This window comes from Notothenia rossii, assembly GCF_949606895.1.
Source record: "Notothenia rossii genome assembly, chromosome: 10".
Taxonomy (NCBI): domain Eukaryota; kingdom Metazoa; phylum Chordata; class Actinopteri; order Perciformes; family Nototheniidae; genus Notothenia; species Notothenia rossii.
Genome location: NC_136908.1, coordinates 1,786,103 through 1,812,606, shown reverse-complemented (window position 1 = coordinate 1,812,606; position 26,504 = coordinate 1,786,103). Strand labels below are relative to the sequence as shown.

At 41.0% G+C, this 26,504-nt stretch overlaps 2 protein-coding genes across 2 annotated transcripts in view; both read right to left on the bottom strand.

Annotated features, from left to right (window-relative positions):
• Positions 1 to 26,504, bottom strand: part of LOC307022900 (class I histocompatibility antigen, F10 alpha chain-like) — a 151,959-nt gene that overhangs the window by 38,519 nt on the left and 86,936 nt on the right. The window lies entirely within an intron of this gene.
• Positions 1,722 to 25,614, bottom strand: lrrc3b (leucine rich repeat containing 3B). The gene is made up of 3 exons (XM_079655839.1): positions 25,503 to 25,614; positions 4,792 to 5,149; positions 1,722 to 2,599 (listed from the first exon to the last, which is right to left on the bottom strand). The coding sequence occupies exons 2-3, from the start codon at positions 4,996 to 4,998 to the stop codon at positions 2,024 to 2,026; spliced, it is 783 nt and encodes a 260-aa protein (XP_079511965.1). The 5' UTR covers positions 4,999 to 5,149; positions 25,503 to 25,614; the 3' UTR covers positions 1,722 to 2,023.

Genomic DNA, 26,504 nt, shown 5'->3' with positions numbered 1-26,504 from the left:
CTCTTCTACATCAACATGTGTCCCCTCTTCTCCATGTCTCTTCTACATCAACATGTGTCCCCTCTTCTCCATGTCTCTTCTACATCAACATGTGTCCCCTCTTCTTCATGTCTCTTCTACATCAACATGTGTCCCCTCTTCTCCATGTCTCTTCTTCATCAACATGTGTCCCCTCTTCTTCATGTCTCTTCTACATCAACATGTGTCCCCTCTTCTTCATGTCTCTTCTACATCAACATGTGTCCCCTCTTCTTCATGTCTCTTCTACATCAACATGTGTCCCCTCTTCTCCATGTCTCTTCTACATCAACATGTGTCCCCTCTTCTTCATGTCTCTTCTACATCAGCATGTGTCCCCTCTTCTCCATGTCTCTTCTACATCAACATGTGTCCCCTCTTCTTCATGTCTCTTCTACATCAACATGTATCCCCTCTTCTTCATGTCTCTTCTACATCAACATGTGTCCCCTCTTCTCCATGTCTCTTCTACATCAACATGTGTCCCCTCTTCTTCATGTCTCTTCTACATCAACATGTGTCCCCTCTTCTCCATGTCTCTTCTACATCAACATGTGTCCCCTCTTCTTCATGTCTCTTCTACATCAACATGTGTCCCCTCTTCTCCATGTCTCTTCTACATCAACATGTGTCCCCTCTGTGGAAAGAGACTCTGAAAGTTTCAGGAACAAAGATTCTCTCTCTTTTTGATTCATTTCTATAAAAACCTGTCTGAAAATGAGCTGATCAGATTTGGCCACTTTGTGATGTCATAACGATGTTTTGGCTTGTCTAACCATTAGCCAATCACCAACCAAGGTAACCCCCCCCCCGCCCCCCCTTATCACCTGAATCTCCTCCTAGAGCACCATTGAGTTCTTTGTAACCAAATGTCTCTCAGAGGGGCGTGGGGAGGGGCTCCTTATTTTCATCTGAAGTAACAGACAGAAAATCAGCACTTTGGAAACAGGGCTGAAACAGAGGGGATTATGGGTAATGCTGCAATGATCTGTTTGGTGTTTCAGCCAATCAGACACAGGCTCTGTATATATCTTAGAGCTGAGACACATATTGATGAATGATAGGGAACCTTTAAATGCTATAACTCTTTATTAAATAACACAACTTTGGTTTAAGCTTGTATATTCGTTCTTTTCTTACCAGAAGGTGATGTGGCATTTCCACCTCAGAAAGCAATAATATTAAGTATTTAAATAGGTTCATATTATTGCTTTCAAATAACGTAATACAGTTTTGTGCATGGGCGTCATTTTGTCAGTTTTTTCAAGTGTGCACACTATTTTGAAAACATTTTTAACAAATAATCGTGCAATTACGTATCTGCCACTACGGTTTTTTTTGCACTACTAAATACTGCTTTTCACTGTAAAGTATTTTGTATTAATTGTGTGACCGTCTATGTTTCCTGTCATTATTGAATTGTTTTTTTTGCTGCACTGTTAGTGTACAGTTTTATTATTATGCTGCTGAGTTTATTGTATTTTTGTAACTCTGGCACAACAATTTCCTTCGGGATGAATAAAGTCTTATCTTATGTTATCTAAAATAATCCTAATGCAAAGTGGCGGGGACAAAACTGGCCATTTCCAGAAGTGATGGAGACCAACTGTCCCCAGTATAAAAGACACCTACGTTTATGTGAAATGTGTTGACATAACACACTTAATAAGAGTCAACGGTTCACGTTTTTCTCCGTGCACGAGGGTCCTCTTACAGCAGGTTTATTTTAGTTTAAATCTCTCAGACGACGCGCTGATGTCGTCCGTTAATACACTTAATGAAAAAGTCAACGTTTCAGTTTTTTCTGCACGTGGATCCTCTTACAGCAGGTTTAGTTTAGTTTGAAACTGGCATTTTCCAGAAGTTGTGGAGACCCACTGTCCCCAGTATAAATGACGCCTATTGTTAAGTGACATTCGTTGACACAATACACTTAATAAAAGTCAACGTTTCTTCTCCGTGCACGTGGGTCCTCTTACAGCAGGTTTATTCAGTTTGAAACCTCTCAGACGACCGTGCTGATGTCGTCCACCTCGTCCGGTTTCTTGGGTTTACTGGGCAGCGACTTGAGATATTCCAGGTGTCGTCGAGCGTCCTCTTGGTTCTGTCGCACGTAGTAAACCACGTAGGAAATGACCATGGCGAACCACCCGAACATGGTCACCAACATGGCGTAGTCTGTGGTCCTTTTGGCGAGGTTACACAGGTCCGTGTCCACCGCTAAGAAAGGCTGTCCCTCCTGGTCTCTGATCTCTGAGCTCCGGCAGAGAACTCGTGCTGCCGCCTCGTGGTTATGAGCCATTCCTCCGATAGCTTGTTGCAGAGCGCAGTCACAATGCCACGGGTTATCGTCCACGATGACGCGAGCCTTCAGACGGGCGAAGGCGTCTTTGTGTACGCTAGTGATGCGGTTGTGGGACAAATCGAGAACCTGAAGCGTTCCCTCGATGCCGCTGAACGCTCCTTCGCCTAAAGTCTCCACAGCGTTGTAGGATAAGTTTAATTCCCTCAGGAGACGCAGGCCGTGGAAAGCTTGATCCGGAACGGCGCCGATCTGATTGTGGTCCAGTCTGAGCAGAACCTGAGGAGGAAGAGAGGATGAGAAGTAAAGTCAACAAGGACAAGTGGAAATTATCAAACTCTGGTGGGAAGTAACTAAGTACATGAGAACATTATTAAACTCTAGTGGGAAGTAACTAAGTACATGAGAACATTATTAAACTCTAGTGGGAAGTAACTAAGTACATGTGGACATTATTAAACTCTGGTGTAAAGTAACTAAGTACATGTGGACATTATTAAACTCTGGTGTAAAGTAACTAAGTTCATGTGGACATTATTAAACTCTGGTGTAAAGTAACTAAGTACATGTGGACATTATCAAACTCTGGTGTAAAGTAACTAAGTACATGTGGACATTATTAAACTCTGGTGTAAAGTAACTAAGTTCATGTGGACATTATTAAACTCTGGTGTAAAGTAACTAAGTACATGTGGACATTATCAAACTCTGGTGTAAAGTAACTAAGTTCATGTGGACATTATCAAACTCTGGTATAAAGTAACTAAGTACATGTGAACATTATTAAACTCTAGTGGGAAGTAACTAAGTTCATGTGGACATTATTAAACTCTGGTGTAAAGTAACTAAGTACATGTGGACATTATTAAACTCTGGTATAAAGTTACAAAGTACATGTGAACATTATTAAACTCTAGTGGGAAGTAACTAAGTACATGAGAACATTATTAAACTCTAGTGGGAAGTAACTAAGTACATGTGGACATTATCAAACTCTGGTGGGAAGTAACTAAGTACATGTGAACATTATTAAACTCTGGTGGGAAGTAACTAAGTACATGTGGACATTATCAAACTCTGGTGGGAAGTAACTAAGTACATGTGAACATTATTACACTCTGGTGTAAAGTAACTAAGTACATGTGGACATTATCAAACTCTGGTGGGAAGTAACTAAGTTCATGTGAACATTATTAAACTCTGGTGTAAAGTAACTAAGTACATGTGGACATTATCAAACTCTGGTGGGAAGTAACTAAGTTCATGTGAACATTATTAAACTCTGGTGTAAAGTAACTAAGTACATGTGGACATTATCAAACTCTGGTGGGAAGTAACTAAGTTCATGTGAACATTATTAAACTCTGGTGTAAAGTAACTAAGTACATGTGGACATTATCAAACTCTGGTGTAAAGTAACTAAGTTCATGTGAACATTATCAAACTCTGGTGTAAAGTAACTAAGTACATGTGGACATTATTAAACTCTGGTGGGAAGTAACTAAGTTCATGTGAACATTATTAAACTCTGGTGGGAAGTAACTAAGTTCATGTGAACATTATTAAACTCTGGTGTAAAGTAACTAAGTACATGTGGACATTATCAAACTGTGGTGGGAAGTAACTAAGTTCATGTGAACATTATCAAACTCTGGTGTAAAGTAACTAAGTTCATGTGAACATTATTAAACTCTGGTGTAAAGTAACTAAGTACATGTGGACATTATCAAACTGTGGTGGGAAGTAACTAAGTTCATGTGAACATTATCAAACTCTGGTGGGAAGTAACTAAGTTCATGTGAACATTATTAAACTCTGGTGTAAAGTAACTAAGTACATGTGGACATTATCAAACTCTGGTGTAAAGTAACTAAGTTCATGTGAACATTATCAAACTCTGGTGTAAAGTAACTAAGTACATGTGGACATTATTAAACTCTGGTGGGAAGTAACTAAGTTCATGTGAACATTATTAAACTCTGGTGGGAAGTAACTAAGTTCATGTGAACATTATTAAACTCTGGTGTAAAGTAACTAAGTACATGTGGACATTATCAAACTCTGGTGGGAAGTAACTAAGTTCATGTGAACATTATTAAACTCTGGTGTAAAGTAACTAAGTTCATGTGAACATTATTAAACTCTGGTGGGAAGTAACTAAGTTCATGTGAACATTATTAAACTCTGGTGTAAAGTAACTAAGTACATGTGGACATTATCAAACTGTGGTGGGAAGTAACTAAGTACATGTGGACATTATCAAACTGTGGTGGGAAGTAACTAAGTTAATTTTCCACTACATTTATTAAACAGCTTTAGTTACTTTTAATAAAATGCATCTCTAAAAATGTAGCTAGTGGACTAACTCTTTAAGTCACAAAAGACTCATTATTTACACATTTTACAAAAAGTCAGTCAGATCTTCCTGGCAGACTGTATATATTAAATATATTATTATTAAAAGGTCTCACGGTGTCTGAGGGCAGGCTGGGGGGGATCTCTTTGAGGCGCGACTGGCTGCAGGACACGTTCAGCCCGTGCAGGTGGGGGTCTCTCTGGCAGAGGCAGCCCTTGGGACACATGGAGGCGGAGGGGAAGCAGAGTGCCATGAGGACCAGGCTCTGCAGCAGCAGGACCATGGGGAGCGAGCGGGACAACCACAGGTCCAGCAGAGTCATGGTGAGGGTCCGTCTGCAGCATCCCGGGGCCTCCAGGGGCCACGACTCCACCTCCTCAGACACATCCAAACATGGTGGAGAGAGAGAGGGGGGGTCTCACTTCCTGTTCACTGGAGAGGAGAGGGGAGAGGGGAGCATGCTGTGGAGAGGCCTGAAACAAGAACAGAGAAAGAGAGACAGTTAGAGATTCTCTTTAGAGGAGAGAGAGGGGAGCATGCTGTGGAGAGGCCTGAAACCAGAAGAGAGAGAGAGAGACAGTTAGAGATTCTCTTTAGAGGAGAGAGAGGGGAGCATGCTGTGGAGAGGCCTGAAACAAGAAGAGAGAGAGAGAGACAGTTAGAGACTCTCTTTAGAGGAGAGAGAGGGGAGCATGCTGTGGAGAGGCCTGAAACCAGAACAGAGAGAGAGAGACAGTTAGAGATTCTCTTTAGAGGAGAGAGAGGGGAGCATGCTGTGGAGAGGCCTGAAACCAGAACAGAGAGAGAGAGACAGTTAGAGACTCTCTTTAGAGGAGAGAGAGGGGAGCATGCTGTGGAGAGGCCTGAAACAAGAAGAGAGAGAGAGAGACAGTTAGAGATTCTCTTTAGAGGAGAGAGAGGGGAGCATGCTGTGGAGAGGCCTGAAACAAGAGGAGAGAGAGAGACAGTTAGAGATTCTCTTTAGAGGAGAGAGAGGGGAGCATGCTGTGGAGAGGCCTGAAACCAGAACAGAGAGAGAGAGACAGTTAGAGATTCTCTTTAGAGGAGAGGGGAGAGGGGAGCATGCTGTGGAGAGGCCTGAAACAAGAGGAGAGAGAGAGACAGTTAGAGATTCTCTTTAGAGGAGAGAGAGGGGAGCATGCTGTGGAGAGGCCTGAAACCAGAAGAGAGAGAGAGAGACAGTTAGAGATTCTCTTTAGAGGAGAGAGAGGGGAGCATGCTGTGGAGAGGCCTGAAACCAGAACAGAGAGAGAGAGAGACAGTTAGAGATTCTCTTTAGAGGAGAGAGAGGGGAGCATGCTGTGGAGAGGCCTGAAACCAGAACAGAGAGAGAGAGAGACAGTTAGAGATTCTCTTTAGAGGAGAGAGAGGGGAGCATGCTGTGGAGAGGCCTGAAACAAGAAGAGAGAGAGAGAGACAGTTAGAGATTCTCTTTAGAGGAGAGAGAGGGGAGCATGCTGTGGAGAGGCCTGAAACCAGAACAGAGAGAGAGAGACAGTTAGAGACTCTCTTTAGAGGAGAGAGAGGGGAGCATGCTGTGGAGAGGCCTGAAACAAGAAGAGAGAGAGAGAGACAGTTAGAGATTCTCTTTAGAGGAGAGAGAGGGGAGCATGCTGTGGAGAGGCCTGAAACCAGAACAGAGAGAGAGAGAGACAGTTAGAGATTCTCTTTAGAGGAGAGAGAGGGGAGCATGCTGTGGAGAGGCCTGAAACAAGAAGAGAGAGAGAGAGACAGTTAGAGATTCTCTTTAGAGGAGAGAGAGGGGAGCATGCTGTGGAGAGGCCTGAAACCAGAACAGAGAGAGAGAGACAGTTAGAGACTCTCTTTAGAGGAGAGAGAGGGGAGCGTGCTGTGGAGAGGCCTGAAACCAGAACAGAGAGAGAGAGACAGTTAGAGACTCTCTTTAGAGGAGAGAGAGGGGAGCATGCTGTGGAGAGGCCTGAAACCAGAAGAGAGAGAGAGAGACAGTTAGAGATTCTCTTTAGAGGAGAGAGAGGGGAGCATGCTGTGGAGAGGCCTGAAACCAGAACAGAGAGAGAGAGAGACAGTTAGAGATTCTCTTTAGAGGAGAGAGAGGGGAGCATGCTGTGGAGAGGCCTGAAACAAGAAGAGAGAGAGAGAGACAGTTAGAGATTCTCTTTAGAGGAGAGAGAGGGGAGCATGCTGTGGAGAGGCCTGAAACCAGAACAGAGAGAGAGAGACAGTTAGAGACTCTCTTTAGAGGAGAGAGAGGGGAGCGTGCTGTGGAGAGGCCTGAAACCAGAACAGAGAGAGAGAGACAGTTAGAGACTCTCTTTAGAGGAGAGAGAGGGGAGCATGCTGTGGAGAGGCCTGAAACCAGAACAGAGAGAGAGAGAGACAGTTAGAGACTCTCTTTAGAGGAGAGAGAGGGGAGCATGCTGTGGAGAGGCCTGAAACCAGAAGAGAGAGACAGTTATACCTCATTCACACCAACGCAACTCCGGTTCTAGCTCCGTGCTAGAGCTTTTCAGGTTCAGAACCGATTCTTCGGTTTAGCTCTTTTCACACCGCCCAGAGTCCGACTGGTGCTGCGTCATTGCGTCATCGTTTGCGTCATGACGTAACCGTTTGCGTGCCTGCTTCATAAAGCCAAACCGCGTGGAAACCCCTGACAGCTGACACCGACAACGGCAAACAACAACAATGGCCGATTGTGTTGAAGCGCTACTCGTTTTGGTTTTGCTCTGTCGAAACGAAATGGAAGAAATGGGCCGACTTTACAGTCGTTACATGCTACATTCAAAACTGCTTTACAATCGTAATCATCAACTTCAACGACGATTCCGATTCCCCCTGCTCCTGCCCCCGTCTCGACGTAAGCATGAGGTATGTGGTGCTTTTGTTCTGGCCGGACAATTTTTTGGTGCTCGAAATGAACCGGATTCCGGAGCTAAGAGGCTGCTCCGCTGCGGTGTGAACAGGAAAACCCGGTGCTTTTCAAGCTCCAGCTCCGAACCGGTCCTGAAACACCGTTGGTGTGAATGAGGTATTAGAGACCCTTTAGAAAGTTTAGAGGTTCACCTGAGGGTCTACACAGCGTCCAGATCAGACTAAGAGACAGTTAGAGTTGAGTTTTTTATTTATTTTTTAATTGGGGTTTTCTATTTTGTTGTGTTTTTAAATGTTTTTACATCGTGTAGAGAGTCTTTCAGTCTGTGGCTATACCTATTGTCTCGGGTTTTTACATTTGTTTTTTGTCCAAATGTATTTACTTTGGTCAACACCGTTGTTTTTAAATGTGACATATAAATATAGTTGGGTTGGATAGAGACCCTTTTAGATTTCCGAGGTTCACCTGAGGGTCTACACAGCGTCCAGAACAGACAGAAAACACCTGATTCCACTGCGCCTGGACCGAGAGAAATCAGTATCAGGTTTATTGCCAGGTACGTTTTCACAGACAAGGAATTTGATTTGGTGTCCGGTGGTGCGAACATAAACAATCTAAATAAATAAGTTGCAAAGTAGGTAACAAAATAAACATATAAGGATAATACAAAATAAGTATTTTAACAAAACAATTTAGCATACAGAAGGATGCTAAAAGGCGCTCTCACACCTGAGTACTTTTCCCACTTTAGTTCCGATATAGTTCCGAAAATGCGCGTTCACATCAAAACGGAACTAGAAATTAGTTCATGAGAACCTTTTCACCCCCTTTTCAGTCCCTGCTAGAGAGCAGGTACTTTCGTGGGAGAAAAAGGTTCCCATTTCGGAATGCAAACCACGCCCCGTAAAACTCTTAAAAAGTTTTGTGAAGCCGCCATTTAATTTCCCTCGCAGTAGCATTATTAGCATTAGCCCAGCGCAGAAACTTAGAGAGACTAACTTATGGCAACACAAAAGAAAACATGGGAGCGGTGGAGATGAGGAGGTGTCGGCGTTCTGGCGATTTACTCTGAAGCCAGTCCCCAACTCCGGGGACTTCCGGCCGGGGACTTCGGGTGGCAGTATACGCCGTGAAGTTGTTTGCGGCCTGCCAGTAAACCCAAAGCAGAAGAAGAAGAAGAGACGTCAGCGGCTTCATTTGACTAACCCTCCCTCAGGGACTTATTCTGGTGAGAACGCGATCTGTACTTAGTTCATGAGAACTAAAGAGTTCTGATGAACTAAGTACGGCAAAGTACTATAGACAAGTATTTACACCAGAATTACATTTAACTATACAAATAAGCTTAACAGCTAAAAAACTAAAACACTTAACAGTTCAGTCAGACTACTCACGTGTTTCTTATTATGTTTATTAGAAGCAGCATATAGTTTGAGTTTGGCGTCTAGGCTCGGGCCTCATCACTCCACAGAGTATACGGCAAACTCATAGGCGGAGTTTGCCATTTGCGCTTGGGGGAGCAAACCTTTTTTACTGACGTCAGAACACAGTCCCAACTATTGCGTGGGGTGCTACGGATACAGTAGCAATAAAGCTATAAAGAGTATGACTTTTCCACATACGAACACAACTCGTACCCTCATGCCTGCCGTACACACACACTCATATGGAAGCGGCGGTCTCTCCCTCCAACAGTGCATTACATAATTATCATAACTGTGCACATCTTATACTTATTTGATAACTACTGTATCCCTTGGTTACTTGAACACGCTACAATATTATTAACCAGTGTCCTACTTAGTGCAGAAGTAGACGCCTTAAACATCCCAGAAATTTGACATTTTAAAAATCGCTGCATATCCATTACTGCTAATCATTGTAATACAAGAGCTGAATCATTTGTATGCAAAAAAAGTGAGGGAACAAAACATGATATTATTCAGATTTGTATTGCAGCAATCATTTTATTACGTCTATTAAAATATTGATATGCAAAATATTTGTATTGGAACAGTTTTAGACGTAGTAATGCTGTAACATATTTCAGCCACTAGGGGGGGCAATGCATGAACACGGCTCACAGTATTAAGAAAGACACAAAAGAACAAGATCACATGATGAGCATTAATGTAATGCATCATGTTTTTGAACTGGATAAATAATAGAATAGAATACTATTGTTTAGCTAATTGAAGCTTCCTGCAGGATTGTTGCTTTGTGAGTTTGTGTCTTCGTGGTTCGTTGCACTTATTGTAAGCTGCGTAAAAGCATCAGCTAAATGTAGTGTATTAAGTTTTCATGGTCTTATATGTATTGTACCTTTGCTCTACTTGGAGAAGCCGAGGACAATAAGTCAATCGTATTAAATCTAAATCTAGTGATTTACTTTGGTCATCACCACCTTCATGGGCTCTTTGAATACTTGTTAGCTTGTTCACACTTTGACAGGAGACCATATTTCAAAGTTAGGATATCCTGTTTGGTTTTCTGGCCTCGATCCTGCTCCTTCAATCATGAGAATCAGCTCATTCAAATGCATCCCAATATTGATATGGACTTAATTATTATTATATAATATACTCGTTGTATTTACATTAAAATTGTCCAGTTAAAAGATTCCAATGATAAAAAGCAGGTTTATAATCTGCAAGGGTTTCCTTTAACAATCCACACAGAGGCATCAGACCTTACATGTCAAACTCGAGGCCCGGGGGCCAAATCAGGCCCTTGGTGGATTTAATTTCGGCCCGCAGGATAATTTCTAATCACTATTAGATCTGGCCCTCCGGTATATTGCACACACACCTTCACTCCATCCTGAGGGTCTCCTCAGCTCAGAGCCTGAGCCCAAACATTGATGACCTTGCACCCAAGATGAGATGCCAAGTATCTGAGCGAGCATCACAGAGCAGCACACTGAGTTTAATGGATGTTTCCTTCTGCACTTTCTCTCTCACGTCAACAGGGCATGTCTGGTTTTCTCTCTGAGGGAAATAGTTTTGTTGAAGCTGTTGTTGGCCTGAGGGAAAATGTACTCATAAGAAATGACTCTGGAAAAGCTGCAGATAGAGCCATAAGAAATGAATCAACTGATTATTTAATGTTTAATGTTGTTTTTATAGAAAATCATTGAAGCTTTGTTAGTTCCAGGTTTAATATGTGCAATAAGTTCATTTCAATAAGTTCTGCAATAAACATTGAACCAGTCCGGCCCTCCACTAGTACACATTTTTTTATTTTGGCCCACTGAGTGTTTTAGTTTGACCCCCCTGATGTAGAGCTTTAGAAGTACGTTAGACGTCTCAGTTCACGACTGAATTACAGCACTGTCGAGTTTACATATTCTTAACAAAACAGAAATTGATAATAATGTGATTTATGATTAACAGAGAGGAGTTATGAACATCATGCAGCTCACACTGATCACACACACTCCTCCTTCACACACACCTCACAAACACATGCTCCGAGTTGTTTATAACACACAGAACAGAACCTTTTGTTTCCTTTTCTGAGAGACCTTGAGGACCGATGGTTATTAAACATCTTCTGCAGGACAAACGACGATGTGATGGATCAACGTCTCATCCCGCAGGAACATGGCCTACATATATATTATGATATATATGATCAGATAACCTGTTCATTTTGTGGCATTAACTCAGATTTGACTGTTTTCTTTCCTACAAAGTTCTGACTTTCCTTCCTAACTTTTTGTACATTGTATTTTACAATGCCATGTCTTTTGATGCTGCTGAACACAAACATGTTCCACATTAGGATCAATAAAGTACTTCTTATCTGATCTTAATGTATTGCATCTCAATGTTTTAATTCCTCAAACAGCTCAGTCTGAATCTTTAGAGACGCATGATACGTGTTCTCTCCTGCAATGCAATCTGCAAAAGCATCTAACGCTGAGAAATAAACGTGTAAAGATACTTGATTTACTCTCTAATGTAGTGGAGTAGAAGTATACGCAGCTTTAAATGGAAATACCTGAGTAAAGCACGTATTCCTAAATTGTACCTGAGTAAATGTACTTGGTTACTGTGTGTGTATGCAGCTGCTGTTCGCCTGCTTCTTCGTGCAGGAAATATAAAACCTCTTTTGTTAGACATGATATTCTGACCGTCCTCATTATCACTGTTGACTTAATCCATCTGGTGGAACAGAGGTTCATTCATCGAGGGGGAAACAAAGCTGGAGTCAAACAATGTGACGGGAGGTCAACATGATGGAGCCTGTGAGGCTTCCTGCTTCCTGCAGAGCTATATTCAAGGTTTTAGTGCATGTCAATGGTCTGCAGAGGCTAACATCCATGTGTTTCCTCCAGAGGGAGTTTCTCAAACACACACGCCCCAAATCCAGATCTTCAGCATCCTCTTCATCCCCTCGTCTCATCAAATCCAGATCTTCATCATCCTCTTCATCCCTTCTCCTCATCAAATCCAGATCTTCATCATCCTCTTCATCCCTTCTCCTCATCAAATCCAGATCTTCATCATCCTCTTCATCCCCTCGTCTCACCAAATCCAGATCTTCATCATCCCCACCAGTATCTAGACTTTGTGTCTTTTCTATAGAGAGGCGAAGTCCCTCCCTTTCCTCCATGGGACCTTATTATATATAATATGTAAAGTATGTATTGAAGTCAATGGAGAGAGAAAGATTATCGTTCGATCTCGTTTGAATTGTGCCACAAATTACACATATGATTTTTGTCAATTTAAAAGATAATTTTGCAAGTCAAAAATAAATAAAACTGTCGTAAAACTGAAGTAACACTTTGTTTTGTGTGAAACCGCTCAATGAACTACATCTCCCGTCTCGCACCACACACCAAGACGGCCGTCACGTTGGACTGCACGATTTTGAGAAAAAAATCGAATTGCGATTTTTCTGACAGATATTGCGATTCGATTTGCGATATTTGTTTTTAAGCGACCCAACGGAAGTTTATTGTAAAATGCGGCCATATCTCCGGCTAGGAAGGTCGCATCAACGTGCTCCCGTCTCTAGCACCCCCGCAGCCCGAGCTACGAGTGAAAGAACTAAAGTTACATGAAACTTCCGTTGGGTTGCTTTAAAGTCAAGCTTCAGTTTGAGATTCACCCTGTAATAGAAACATGTGATGGAGCATTACTAACCTGACTCAGGTGGTTCACCAAACCATCTAGGAGAGCTCCATTGAAGCCATTTGGAAAGGGCGGGCACTTTCAAAGATACTTGGCAGGTGATTGGATCAATCTGCCTATCACCTTCTATCATGGGCCACTTCTGATTGGTTAACAATGGCTGGTACATGTGGAGCACAGCACTTCTGATTGGTGTGGATGACTGACACACAAGATGAAAAAAAAAAAAAAAAAGTTAAAATAAATCGCAGGCTTTGCGATTTGATAATCGCATCATTTCAAATCGCGATTTTGATTTAAAATCGATTAATCGTTTAGCCCTACGCGTCACGTTGGCACATTTCACTTCTTTCTTTCAGAATGAGGCGGAAAGTATTAAAAGAAGTATAAATCACTCCAAGTCTGGGCATGTTGAGAGCTGTACATACACACAAGGGGAGTTAGTCGGTTCATTAGAGCCAGCATGCGGGACCGGGACTCTGGGATTTGTAGTCTTTCTAGTTGCGTATTTTTCATAGTCTTATATTTCAACAGTTTTACAACAAACTGTGACTTTTTTGACATGGAAATTATCTTTTAAGATTGACAAATATCAGTGTAATTTGTGGCACAATTCAAACGGAATCGAAAGATAAGTGTTCTCTCTCCATTGACTTCAATACATACTTTTTCCGAAATAAGGTCGGAAGTAGATGGGCGGGACTTCGCCTCTCTATACTCAAGGCTACACTTCCCCCCTTAAAGTATACGATATCAGGATCGGGGTGTAATCGCCAAAGACTAAAATGAAGTCTCTCCTGATTGAAATATATGTAGTTGCCAGTATCTTTTCTAAAGTTTCTCAATGCTCTTTTAGTCCATACAGGAAATGGTAGTTTCCCCACAGCAGAAGCCCTCTCAGTTTCATCATAATGACATCTTCTCCTCTGATTTATTTTGACATCTCGTCCCCAGCCTCCTCCTCCTCTCCTTGTGATTGGTTCGGGGAAACCTCTGCCTGTGAGTCAAGAATATAAATGTGAGGCTCCTGGTTGAACTGGAGCTAAAGTCAAATTCAAATGTCAGGAAAATCCATCCCATATTTCATTCTGGACCGGAGTCAGCGAGCGGGGAAGTTTCCCCTCCCCAGAGACACTCAGCCAGCGTGACTAAAACAAATGGAGCTGTCAAAGTTAATTTGGAGCCATTAGCTTGAGGGACCTTCAGATCTGAATATGCTTCAGAGAGAAGTCTGATTTCTAGAATAAGATCCTGAAGGCTCAGAGAAAGGCCTCCTTTTTAACCCTTTCACTTTCCAGGTTTCTATCATTACGTGGTAAATATAGCCTTTTCTTAGGTTTTGTGATAATTAACATATCATAATGTCAACAAACTAACAATAGGCACTTTCACACAAGTACTTTGCCGTCCTTAGTTCATCAGAACTCTTTAGTTCTGATGAACTAAGTACAGATCACGTTCACACCGGAATAAGTTCCTGAGGGAGGATTAGGCAAATGTAGCCGCTGACGTCACTTCTTCTTCTTCTGCTTTGGGTTTACTGGCAGGCCGCAAACGACTTCACGGCGTATACTGCCACCCGGAGTCCCCGGCCGGAAGTCAGAGTAAATCGCCAGAACGCCGACACCTCCTCATCTCCAACGCTCCCATATTTTCTTTTGTGTTGCCATAAGTTATTCTCTCTCCGTTGGTGCGCGGGGCTAATGCTAATGATAATAATGCTAATGCCAGCAAATACAATGGCGGCTTCACAAAACTTTTCAGAGTTTTACGGGGCGTGGTTTGCAATTCGCCCAGCCAATCAGAAATTGGAACCTTTTCCTCCCCAGGAAAGTACCTGCTCTCTAGCAGGGACTGAAAATGGGTGAAAATGTTCCCAGAAAAAAGTTCTAATTCCAGGGGCCTCATGTATAACGCCGTGCGTAGGATTGACGTGGGAAGGTTGCTTACGTAGTAGAAATCCGAAAAATAGGTCCATACATTTTCCGCCACTTTCCGATTCACCAAACATTGCGTACCGGCGAGGAAAGTGCGTACGGCACTTCCTACGCCGGTTTCCCTTTATAAATCACAATCGACTCGAAATGCGGTGCAGCTTTTGCGGGCTTCATGTAACGCCCATATTTGCCTATACATAGTCAAAGAAACGCCCATTCATTCATTCATTCTTTCATTCATTCATTCTGACTGACTGCAGGGAGAAGATCGCTGGAAATGACGACAGAACAGCTAAAAAAGACTTCTCACACCGTGTCAGATTTTGGTTCTTTTGGGGAGGTTGATATAAATCATATTGTCTGGTGGATGCAGTTTGAACCAGAGTAGCAGCATGGAGGTCGGATCGTCACCAAAATAAATAAATAAGTGGTCCGAAAAAGGTTAATGACAAAAAAAATACACATAGCCTTCCTCAGGCAGTGTGTTTGTACCGGGGACAGGAGACCCCCCCCCCCTTGATGAGAAACTGTAAGAAATGATCGGGGGATCCCTCCGGAGTGGAGTCATGACGACTGGATCTGAATTATGTTTTCGTATTTGGTGGTTTGTGTCCCAGCTGTCGATCAGCTGTGCGCAGCGTCTCCACTGCAGCCTGTGCATCACAACCCCGCCCCCCCCCCCCCCCCCTCCGCAGCAACTCTATATCCACCAGTTAAAGGAAATACAACTAATGTGTTGTGTTATATTAGCTGTACAATTTACCACATATGGTGTTCTTAGTTTCCATACCTCCTGTGTTTTACGAGCGACTTATCAAGTCTTGGCAAACGGCATAAAACACGATTAAACATGATAGTATCTAAACCATGCTCGTATCTACAACCTATAGAAATGCAACACAGCGTCAGTTTAAAGTAATTCTGTCCTCCTGCTTACCGCATCATTTATGAGAAAACATTTCATAACATTAACACAACATACTCGAGGTAGTTTTAAATAACATATCCGTATTTATTTATTTCTCCCAGTTATGTTTTTGTGTGCACTGAGGAGTCTCAAACAGGCGTTTGTTAAATCATTTTAAGATTGGCTTTGATCAATGTTTGAAAATGAATTCATCATATATGATAAATGAGAGGTAACATTTTATTTATGGTATTATTTCCACATATTTCTCTCCATTCTTCCTTCTGCCAACGGTGTCGCAGTTTCTCGTCTCTCCCGTTTTTGTGCTTAGTGCGTACGCATGGGTTAGAGTTTGCGTGGAGGACCGCACGTTTTCCCGTCAAGTTAGTATTTTATAAATCGCAAACATTGGATAGAAACTGGCGTACGGCATTTTTTGAGCATATCCCTTTATAAATGAGGCCCCAGATCTTTTTGGAGTGAACGCAAAATCCCAGGAAGTATCAGAACTATTCCTGGGAAAAGTGCTCCGGTGTGAAAGCGCCTAATGGCCTTCTGTGAGAATCAACGTCTGATTTATTATTTTTCCTTCATGCACTCTCTTATTTTGTCAACACATACCAGCCATCCCCCATGTTTTCACTGCATGCATATTTACAGTTTATCCATGAAAAAACTATGCTCAGAAAGAACAAGGATGAACTACAAATGAATCAAAAATGATAATGTCCATATATCGCCAGGTCAACACATAACAATGATTGAGCTCATGTCCGTATGTTTTTTAATAGTCGTTATGATAGAAATGACGGGGGTCATGTCTGTATATCGTACGATAATTAGAAACGTAAAAATTATAAAGGTTACCTCCCAATCTCCGATAGAGTACAAAATGAACAACATATGATCGATTGATAATACGATAAGCTGCTAATATAAAGTATATAAAGTCAAGTGGATCAAAGTTATCTCCATATGTCCACTGAAAAGAATGTATGGTCAAAGTCATGTCAATAAGTCTTACGGTAAAACGACAAATTACCTATTGTGATCAAAGTCGTCTACCATGTTCTACAAAAAGCCGATAAAGTAAAAGTTGTTGAAGTTTATTCGTTTTTTAACAATGATCAGAGTTATGCCAAAATACCAGCAACAGTGAAAACCTTGTGAAGACTTACAGAAAGCGTTTGACCTCTGTCATTGCCAACAAAGGGTATATAACAAAGTGTTGAGATGAACCTTTGTTATTGACCAAATACTTATTTTACACCACCAATGTGCAAATAAAGTCTTTAAAAATCAGACAATGTGATTTTCTTTTCTCATTCTGTCTCTCAGAGTTGAGGTATACCTAGGATGAAAGTTACAGGCCTCTCTCATGTTTTTAAGTGGGAGAACTTGCACAATTGGTGGCTGACTAAATACTTGTTTGTATATTGATGAAACACAGTATAATAGGGGACCTTTAAACCAGGTCTACTTTCTCCTGTTCATCCCCCAGAGGCTCCCTTTAACCCTGAGTCTCACCTCCAACACTAACACTCCTGCTGCATTCAAGACTAACCTGAAACCCTCCAGCATCTGAACACCAGATAAGATGAGATGAGATAAGAAGCACTTTATTGATCCCAATCTGGGAAATGTTTGCTTTGCAGCAGCATAAAAAGACGAGACTGACACCTGAACTAAGAACATCCATAACATTCACCTGTTTGCAACTTACACATTATGCACCACTTGTATATCTTATGGCACTACTTCTACTCTATTTTATTGTGTTTACTTGCACTATTTGATCTGTGTTATTGTGTTGCTCTGTTGGAGGTGTTAGGAACCTTGACAGACACTTGGACTCAAACGCACGACTCAAAAGAAAGTTTGTTGTTCAAAAGGTCTTTACTTTGGAAAAGTATAAAGTTCAAACAGAAAATTACTCCTGAGAGGCAAAACGTATCAAAGCAAACTACAAACTAAATAAACTTGACTATGATCACAAAGTACAAAATCTCTAGGCGTGACAAGCTGGCTCTCTAAATGGCACAAGACGAACTGGCGCAGGACAAAGGGAGACAGGACTATTTATACATGAGGTAAGGGGGAACAGGTGGAAACAATCAGGGGCGGGGCAGACGCTGACGATGGCGGAAAACACACAAAGGGAGGAAGTAAGGGGACCTGAAATGAGAGACATGAGGTAAGTACAAAAATAAAACAGGAAGTGCAATGACACGACTAGACAGGTGAACAAAAGGACTTGACTAAACATAAATCTAACCTGGGCTATGAACTAAACGTGAAACAATAACATGAACCTGATTAACATGACATGAATCATTTAGCTGTTACATACGGGATGTTCCATCGACATATCTACACTGTATGTACAAATGACAATAAGCGTTGAATCTTATATCATTGCACATAAGAGCAATTAGAATTAAACAATATACATCTCAAATAGAAATAAAAATACCATTAAAAAAGTGGAAAATATACATGTTGAAATACAAGTGTGCAGAAACAATATTTAAAGCAGGATATTAAGTGTGTGAGGAATGGAATAATACATATGAAATTGAAATAAATGTAAAATGTGCAGTGTGATTTGAAGTCCAGTTATACAAGAGAAGCTCTCCTGCATCTAGCATCTTGAATGAATCCTTAAAGGAAGCGCAGCAGGCCTTCCTCACACCGGGGATTAGTGCAACACTCTGAGTTTGAGCGTTTCTGAAAGGTAGGATGAATCGGTGTTTCCTGCACAGCTGAAATGTCTGGAGGTTTTTTCTGAGGAACGCCTACGCTAGAGTTCAGTTTCTCCTCTCCGGCACTCCAAGGATTCTTGGCCATTATTCATTGAGTGTGTACCAGCAAATTAAGGTGCCTAATGATTCAAGGAAAACTAATTAAATGTCCCATTCAGGGAGACGGAACAATGAGAGTAATTTAAAAAAGCAGCATTTCACTTTGGGGTTTAAATTGTTTTTTCTGGACTCTTTTTATAGAAAACACAGACTGTCGGAGGTGGGAAGCGTCCTCTGGGAATCCTGAACACACTTCATCTGGGAGTTATTGGCAGCAGATAAATGGTGGTAATAAAGAGACATACGTGCACGGTTTGAGTAAAAACAGCTAATTCGAAAACACTGGTTTGGTGGTTTGCAGACTTTAAGACGTTTGAACATTTTAGTTAAATTGGGGATAAATAAAAGGTTAAAAGTTTCTTGTTGCCTGTTTACAATTATATATTTATACTTATAATGTTAATAGTATGCATTGCTGTTAGATGTAGGCTGGCAGACTGACTTTAATCTGTATATTAATATTGTATATTCAATATTTAATCATTACAGCTGTTGATATGTACAAATAGAGTGTTCTGTTAATGTTGATTCTGGTTATTTTATTTTGGATTTTATTACATTTTGTATTCATGTGCTACACGCTGCTGTGACAGAAGACATTCACAATCTGGGATCAATAAAAGTCAATCTAATCTAATAGTTTGCATTTTTGTTAATCCAATCACAAATGTTCAACTATGAGTATATTATTGAACCTTTATAGCATTAAGACGCGTCACAATATACGTGTTTGCTCACATAACAAGCTGTTCCCATGTGCATCATTTCAGTTTGCATGTACAAAATACACATATGAAAATGAAAATGTGTTCTTCTAGTGGTGTGTGTTTGCAGATTTAAGTTGCAACCCTTTCATAAATCAGACTTTGGAACAGAAGCGTGTGGAGACTGACGAAAAGAGCTCCCTACGTTAATTGTCTGAGGTGAAATTAGTAGACCTTTAAATTCTGTTTTTTAAGAAACATTTGATGAAACTAAAGTTAAACTCTGAATGGGGATGCTGCTCTGTGTCTGCTGTGTTTAAATACAGGCAACTGACTGCCAAAAGGTTAGTCATACAAACTAAATAAGGTGTTACTATGTCAGTTGTATTTAACACGTGGTTCTGCTGCCCCCAAGTGGCCAAAAACAGCATTTAATGGAGCATTAAAAAAAGGTATAATATGTAAAAATGTTCGGATTTAAATGTCTAACAACAACTACAGCTATTTAATATATTTCACTGAGTTGTGTAATAGCGTTATACCTAATCTTTACAACGATTTTCAAACGTAAAGACATTTTGATCAAGGTAACGATGCGTTTCATGGCGCCGTAGAATCACCTATTGCATTTGTCTGTGCTGTGTTTGCCAAAAGCTGAAATACATGTCGTTTGTATCCAGTTTAAGCAACACACTGCTTAAATCCAGGATGAAGGATTTTACTCTGAATCTTCACAGAGAACCCAGCTGACCTCAAATTAGCATTTAGCTCATAGCCGCTACGCCCAGTGTCCATCAAGTAAACACTGTTTTTAAAAAGATAATTTCCTATATTAAGTGTTTGAATAGCTTTAAGCACCATGTCTGTACAGTCTAGAGAGGAGGAGACCTCGATAGATAAATCTGCTACCGGTACAAAGAGAGTGAATGATGAAAAATGTATTAATTCTAGGCTAGCAAACTCCCAATATCTGCTCCGTCATATTTTGTAAGACAGTGTTTTGTTGTTTTGATTTAGAGCCCCCTATAGTGGCAGTCAATTACACACTGATAGTTTAGAGCACAACTTACATACTGTTTAGAGTACAAAGCATGATGTTGACATTAAATAAAAAAGCTGTAAAAAGCTGTTTTAAGAAATCTTATGTATAAATGTATTTGCCGGTTTCATGACTCTGATAATGAAATCCTCTTGGCCTTATCGAACATAAGGTATAGTACTACACGCTATCAATTGCATCTGTGGAGACATTGGTATAGTTGTCTCTTTGTAGGACACTGATTTAAATTATTCTTAAACTATGAATTATTTTGATGCTGTGTATGTAATTTATTATATGTAATGCCTTGTCTTTTATCTGGACCCTGAGTCTGTAATAAAGTTTTCATTCATTCACTCAAATACTGAGCCCATGTCATTGGAAAGCCATGGAAACTGGAATAATTCACAATTATTTGAACAAAATATGAACACGTTTCATAGCCAGCAGTGGTCTGTTCGCTGTAATCACTGGCAAGCATAGCTCTGCTTTTAAAGGCGACAAAATTGAGGAAAATAAGACTACCTGTGTGTCTGTGCTTTTTCTGAGAAGGGAAGACGTCGCAATCAAATAATTATTAGCCCAGTGGTGAGGAGCGCTTACTGGCCCTGGGCTTTTTTGGCAGCAGGACAAATTAAAAGTATGAAGCCTCAGAGAAAAGAGTCTCCACTAGTGTTCCAGGTTTCCACAGAGAAAGGTCAGATAACCTGTGAGAACGAGTTTGAGCTAAAAGGGCGAAGATATCTGTGACTCCACTGTTACTGGATGTACACGGTTTTACAGAAATATTAATGTTATTAAAAAGGTCCTATTAGTCTCATTTCCAGGTCAGTATGTAGTGTCTCTACTTTAAAGAGTCCTCTCCTGCTGATGTTCAGGTGTATATCAGTATGTAGTGTCTCTACTTTAAAGAGTCCTCTCCTGCTGATGTTCAGGTGTATATCAGTATGTATTGTCTCTACTTTAAAGAGTCCTCTCCTGCTGATGTTCAGGTGTATATCAGTATGTAGTGTCTCTACTTTAAAGAGTCCTCTCCTGCTGATGTTCAGGTGTATATCAGTATGTAGTGTCTCTACTTTAAAGAGTCCTCTCCTGCTGATGTTCAGGTGTATATCAGTATGTAGTGTCTCTACTTTAAAGAGTCCTCTCCTGCTGATGTTCAGGTGTATATCAGTATGTAGTGTCTCTACTTTAAAGAGTCCTCTCCTGTTGATGTTCAGGTGTATATCGGTATGTAGTGTCTCTACTTTAAAGAGTCCTCTCCTGTTGATGTTCAGGTGTATATCAGTATGTAGTGTCTCTACTTTAAAGAGTCCTCTCCTGCTGATGTCCAGGTGTATACCAGTATGTAGTGTCTCGATACTTGAAAGTTACCGCGATACCCTGCCGTTAAAAACTTTACGATTCCTCCGTTTCATTAGTATCGGTACTTTAAGAATGACGGGGAAAGCGCTGTTTTAATAAGAGCCGTGTGTATTCAGCGCTCTGCTTCCACTCCCTGCACTGCAGCAGCCGTGCCTACAGTCCCGCCCCTCTCAAGCACGCTCTAAGCCCCTCCCCTCTCTCGTCCACGCGCTAGCTGCCAGAGCATGTGAGAAAACGAGAAGCATGGCTGCAAGTGGGAGTGCAACTGTCGCTGCGCCTCGGCTTGTTGGCAAAAAAGACGTCAGAAGCGAAATTTGGAAGTATTTGAGCGATATCTCTGACAGTGAGGGCAAGCCTACGGACACCACGAGGCCTGTCTGTGAGACATGTTTTAGATCCCTGCAAACCAAGGGAGCCAACACATCAAACTTGGCTAAGCACCTCGCCGACCGGCATCCAGAGCTGTTTAAAGAATTTAAAGACAGGCAGGTTAGCGAATGTGATAGATAACATAATTACATCATGCTCAAGCCCATGCCCTCAAATCGAAGTCAAACAAGTGTAATTTATTTTGTGACAAGCGAGGCAATTAATGGCAATGATAACTGTCTAATATGGCTATCTTTTTAACTAACTTACCAATGTGGCTAACATCTGCAATATAGGTACATTTAGTCAATAATTATTTATATTATTGTACTATTACATGTTAATAAAATATAAAGTTAACTATCAAATAAACTCAAGTATAAAGAAGAGACCATGTTGTAAGAAAACACTTAACAGATAAACTATAATTTTATTGATCATGAGAATAATAAAAGAAAAGTATCGAAAAATAATCTGAATCGCAATTCTTGACTTGGTATCGAAACCAAAATGTTGGTATCGTGATAACACTAATGTAGAGTCTCTACTTTAAAGAGTCCTCTCCTGCTGATGTTCAGGTGTATATCAGTATGTAGTGTCTCTACTTTAAAGAGTCCTCTCCTGCTGATGTTCAGGTGTATATCAGTATGTAGTGTCTCTACTTTAAAGAGTCCTCTCCTGCTGATGTTCAGGTGTATATCAGTATGTAGTGTCTCTACTTTAAAGAGTCCTCTCCTGCTGATGTTCAGGTGTATATCAGTATGTAGTGTCTCTACTTTAAAGAGTCCTCGCCTGCTGATGTTCAGGTGTATATCAGTATGTAGTGTCTCTACTTTAAAGAGTCCTCTCCTGCTGATGTTCAGGTGTATATCAGTATGTAGTGTCTCTACTTTAAAGAGTCCTCTCCTGCTGATGTTCCGGTGTATATCAGTATGTAGTGTCTCTACATAAAAGAGTCCTCTCCTGCTGATGTTCAGGTGTATATCAGTATGTAGTGTCTCTACTTTAAAGAGTCCTCTCCTGCTGATGTTCAGGTGTATATCAGTATGTAGTGTCTCTACATAAAAGAGTCCTCTCCTGCTGATGTTCAGGTGTATATCAGTATGTAGTGTCTCTACTTTAAAGAGTCCTCTCCTGCTGATGTTCAGGTGTATATCAGTATGTAGTGTCTCTACATAAAAGAGTCCTCTCCTGCTGATGTTCAGGTGTATATCAGTATGTAGTGTCTCTACTTTAAAGAGTCCTCTCCTGCTGATGTTCAGGTGTATATCAGTATGTAGTGTCTCTACTTTAAAGAGTCCTCTCCTGCTGATGTTCAGGTGTATATCAGTATGTAGTGTCTCTACTTTAAAGAGTCCTCGCCTGCTGATGTTCAGGTGTATATCAGTATGTAGTGTCTCTACTTTAAAGAGTCCTCTCCTGCTGATGTTCAGGTGTATATCAGTATGTAGTGTCTCTACATAAAAGAGTCCTCTCCTGCTGATGTTCAGGTGTATATCAGTATGTAGTGTCTCTACTTTAAAGAGTCCTCTCCTGCTGATGTTCAGGTGTATATCAGTATGTAGTGTCTCTACTTTAAAGAGTCCTCTCCTGCTGATGTTCCGGTGTATATCAGTATGTAGTGTCTCTACATAAAAGAGTCCTCTCCTGCTGATGTTCAGGTGTATATCAGTATGTAGTGTCTCTACTTTAAAGAGTCCTCTCCTGCTGATGTTCAGGTGTATATCAGTATGTAGTGTCTCTACTTTAAAGAGTCCTCTCCTGCTGATGTTCAGGTGTATATCAGTATGTAGTGTCTCTACTTTAAAGAGTCCTCTCCTGCTGATGTTCAGGTGTATATCAGTATGTAGTGTCTCTACTTTAAAGAGTCCTCTCCTGCTGATGTACAGGTGTATATCAGTATGTAGTGTCTCTACTTTAAAGAGTCCTCTCCTGCTGATGTTCAGGTGTCTATCAGTATGTAGTGTCTCTACTTTAAAGAGTCCTCTCCTGCTGATGTTCAGGTGTATATCAGAATGTAGTGTCTCTACTTTAAAGAGTCCTCTCCTGCTGATGTTCAGGTGTATATCAGTATGTAGTGTCTCTACAGGGACATGCTGTCTCCATGCTTTAATGTTCAAAAAGCTCTTTATTGTTCTCATACTGCCTGTGCTGCAGCACCTCTTTTCACCCTCTGTCTGAAACCAGGTTCTAGTCTGCTCTGATTGGTTAGCTGTGTTGGTATTTTTGGAAAGTTTACAAATCCAAACCAGAGATCTGGCAGTGAAAATAACCATAGAAACAAGCGTCCTCTTCTGCAGTATTACACTGTATCATAGTGTACCAATTAACAATATTTGTGTTTGTTTGGCCTTTAGACACAAAAGCACTGGATACTAATTTAAATTCACAATCGGTTATTCAAATAGTCTCCCACCAGGGTGCATTAGAGAAACAAGCTGTTTCTCAAAGGGCGATTCAGATCTAGCTGTATTCTAATGAGACAATCATCCATATCTGTATGTGTTTACCCCGACCCTCAGAATATCAGAGGCTGCATTGAATCACCAAATATGAATCAACACACCCTGAGGTCTGCAGCTGTTTCTGCATTAAACACACCTGATGAATTATCCTGCTGCATGCATTCGATGTGAAGCTCTCATATGACAGACATGCAAACACAGCCTGTTGCTTCTGAGCAAACAGAAGGACACACATGAACAATAACCTCCAGAAACACACCTAATGCTATCAGGAAAACCACTCCGATAAACTGGCCCCCGATCCGCCTCACAAATGGAAAGAACGTCACGCAAAACTCCTTTTAAACATTTGCCATTTTAACTTATCTTGCTTCACTGAAAAGCAACAGTTGGATTTATAGAAAAATAAAACTCGGATTCTGAATCTGTAGGAGCTGGATTAAATGTCGGCACACACCATAATCAACTAGCATAAATTATGTGAACATGATTTTTACTTTTATATCTAATTCGCATTGGCCCTCCGCCCTCCGCGGTGCATCTTAATGGGAAAAAATGGAACTAAACAGAAAGCTGAGCAGCGATAGAGTTGCATTTTTACACAAAATAAAGAAGTGAATGCGACTTCGTTATACGCCGAATTAAAGAATACCCTTTAAACATTTGACAGCCGTATTTGTATTTCTTTTATAATGTTGTGTCATGTCTCTAATAACCACAGGAACACTAAATCGTTATTCTTTAATGGCGCCTGGCTTCACGTTCCCTGTGAAAACATCACGCATCACCTGAACTGACAGACACCCAGCACATATTCATTAGGATCATCATGAACACACACAATGAGAAAAGACATGTTTCAAATCCTGCAAAATCTGCATTAAAGATCAGAAACATGGGACATTCCTGCAGAACAGCAGCGAGCACAGCGGAGACATTACAGCAGACAGGCAGATGAGCAACAGGCGACACACACACACACACACACACACACACACACACACACACACACACACACACACACACACACACACACACACACACACACACACACACACACACACACACACACACACACACACACACACACACACACACACACACACACACACACTCACACATTGACACACTCACACAAAGACAGACACACACACACACACTCTCACCTGCAGACAGTCATCAGCTGTGTGTTTAAATCCCAGTAAGAGGATCCTGATGGAGATCCGCTCTGAGAGGAAGAGTCGCAGTGAGAATCACATCTTTTTACCTTTCAGTCTGAATCCTGCACAGTGAATGGGAGAAAGGGAGGGGTCTTCTGTGTGTGAAGACACCTGGGGGAGAGGAGACCACTTCCGGTCTAGACTTTCAGAGTAAAACCATTGTGAAAATCAGTGTGAGGTTAAATCAATCTGAGATCAAAATGAAGTGAGAATGACCAAAATATATATAATTCCACTCAGGTTTTGTTCCCAGGTTCAGGTTCTGTAACCCATAGGACCAGGGGCGGATCTAGAAAAATATTCATGGGGTGGCAAGAGGGTGGCAGGAGAATTTGAGGGGTGGCATCCCCTGGCAGAAGTATATGCTGATTTAATCGCAGTCATATCAATGTTAACTTGGAAAGCCACAATATTTATTTTAACTGAGTAACATTTGGTGACATTATTGTGGCACATCAGTAAAGCCTTAAATATAAATATATAAGGTGGCAGACATCATTTAATGAATTTTAACTGAACAATAACTGAATTAGTTTTTTTCACTCTGAGACCAGCAGGGGTACCAATGTATGCAGACTGCTGCAATAAGTACATTAATTAACTGTCTCATCGATGTTTGTCTGAATGAATATGATACTATTAACAATCACATTATTCCTATCAGCTGTCAATCACTGTTATCATTCACATATTCAGTGTTATTATTAAATAAACTATATTTTTTGAAGGAGTTAATGATGAATGTTGATCAAGATGCTTGCTCACCCTCCTTAGTAAGTAATTACTATCATAATCAAAAGAATCAAAGGAACAGTTCAGCGCCCCACAACTTCATTACAAACAGTTACAACCTTGACTTTACATCAGAAAGAACAAACATTAAAGAAGCGACTAACTGCATCAGTTAGGGTTAAAAAACGTGTATTCAGCTAAAACATAAACATCGCT

Excerpts from the sequence above, each read along its gene's own strand:
- lrrc3b (XM_079655839.1), bottom strand. The coding sequence starts at position 4,998 with ATGACTCTGCTGGACCTGTGGTTGTCCCGCTCGCTCCCCATGGTCCTG. Across the intron at positions 2,600-4,791 it reads CCAGCCTGCCCTCAGACACC|GTTCTGCTCAGACTGGACCA; the intron begins GTGAGACCTTTT and ends CTTCCTCCTCAG.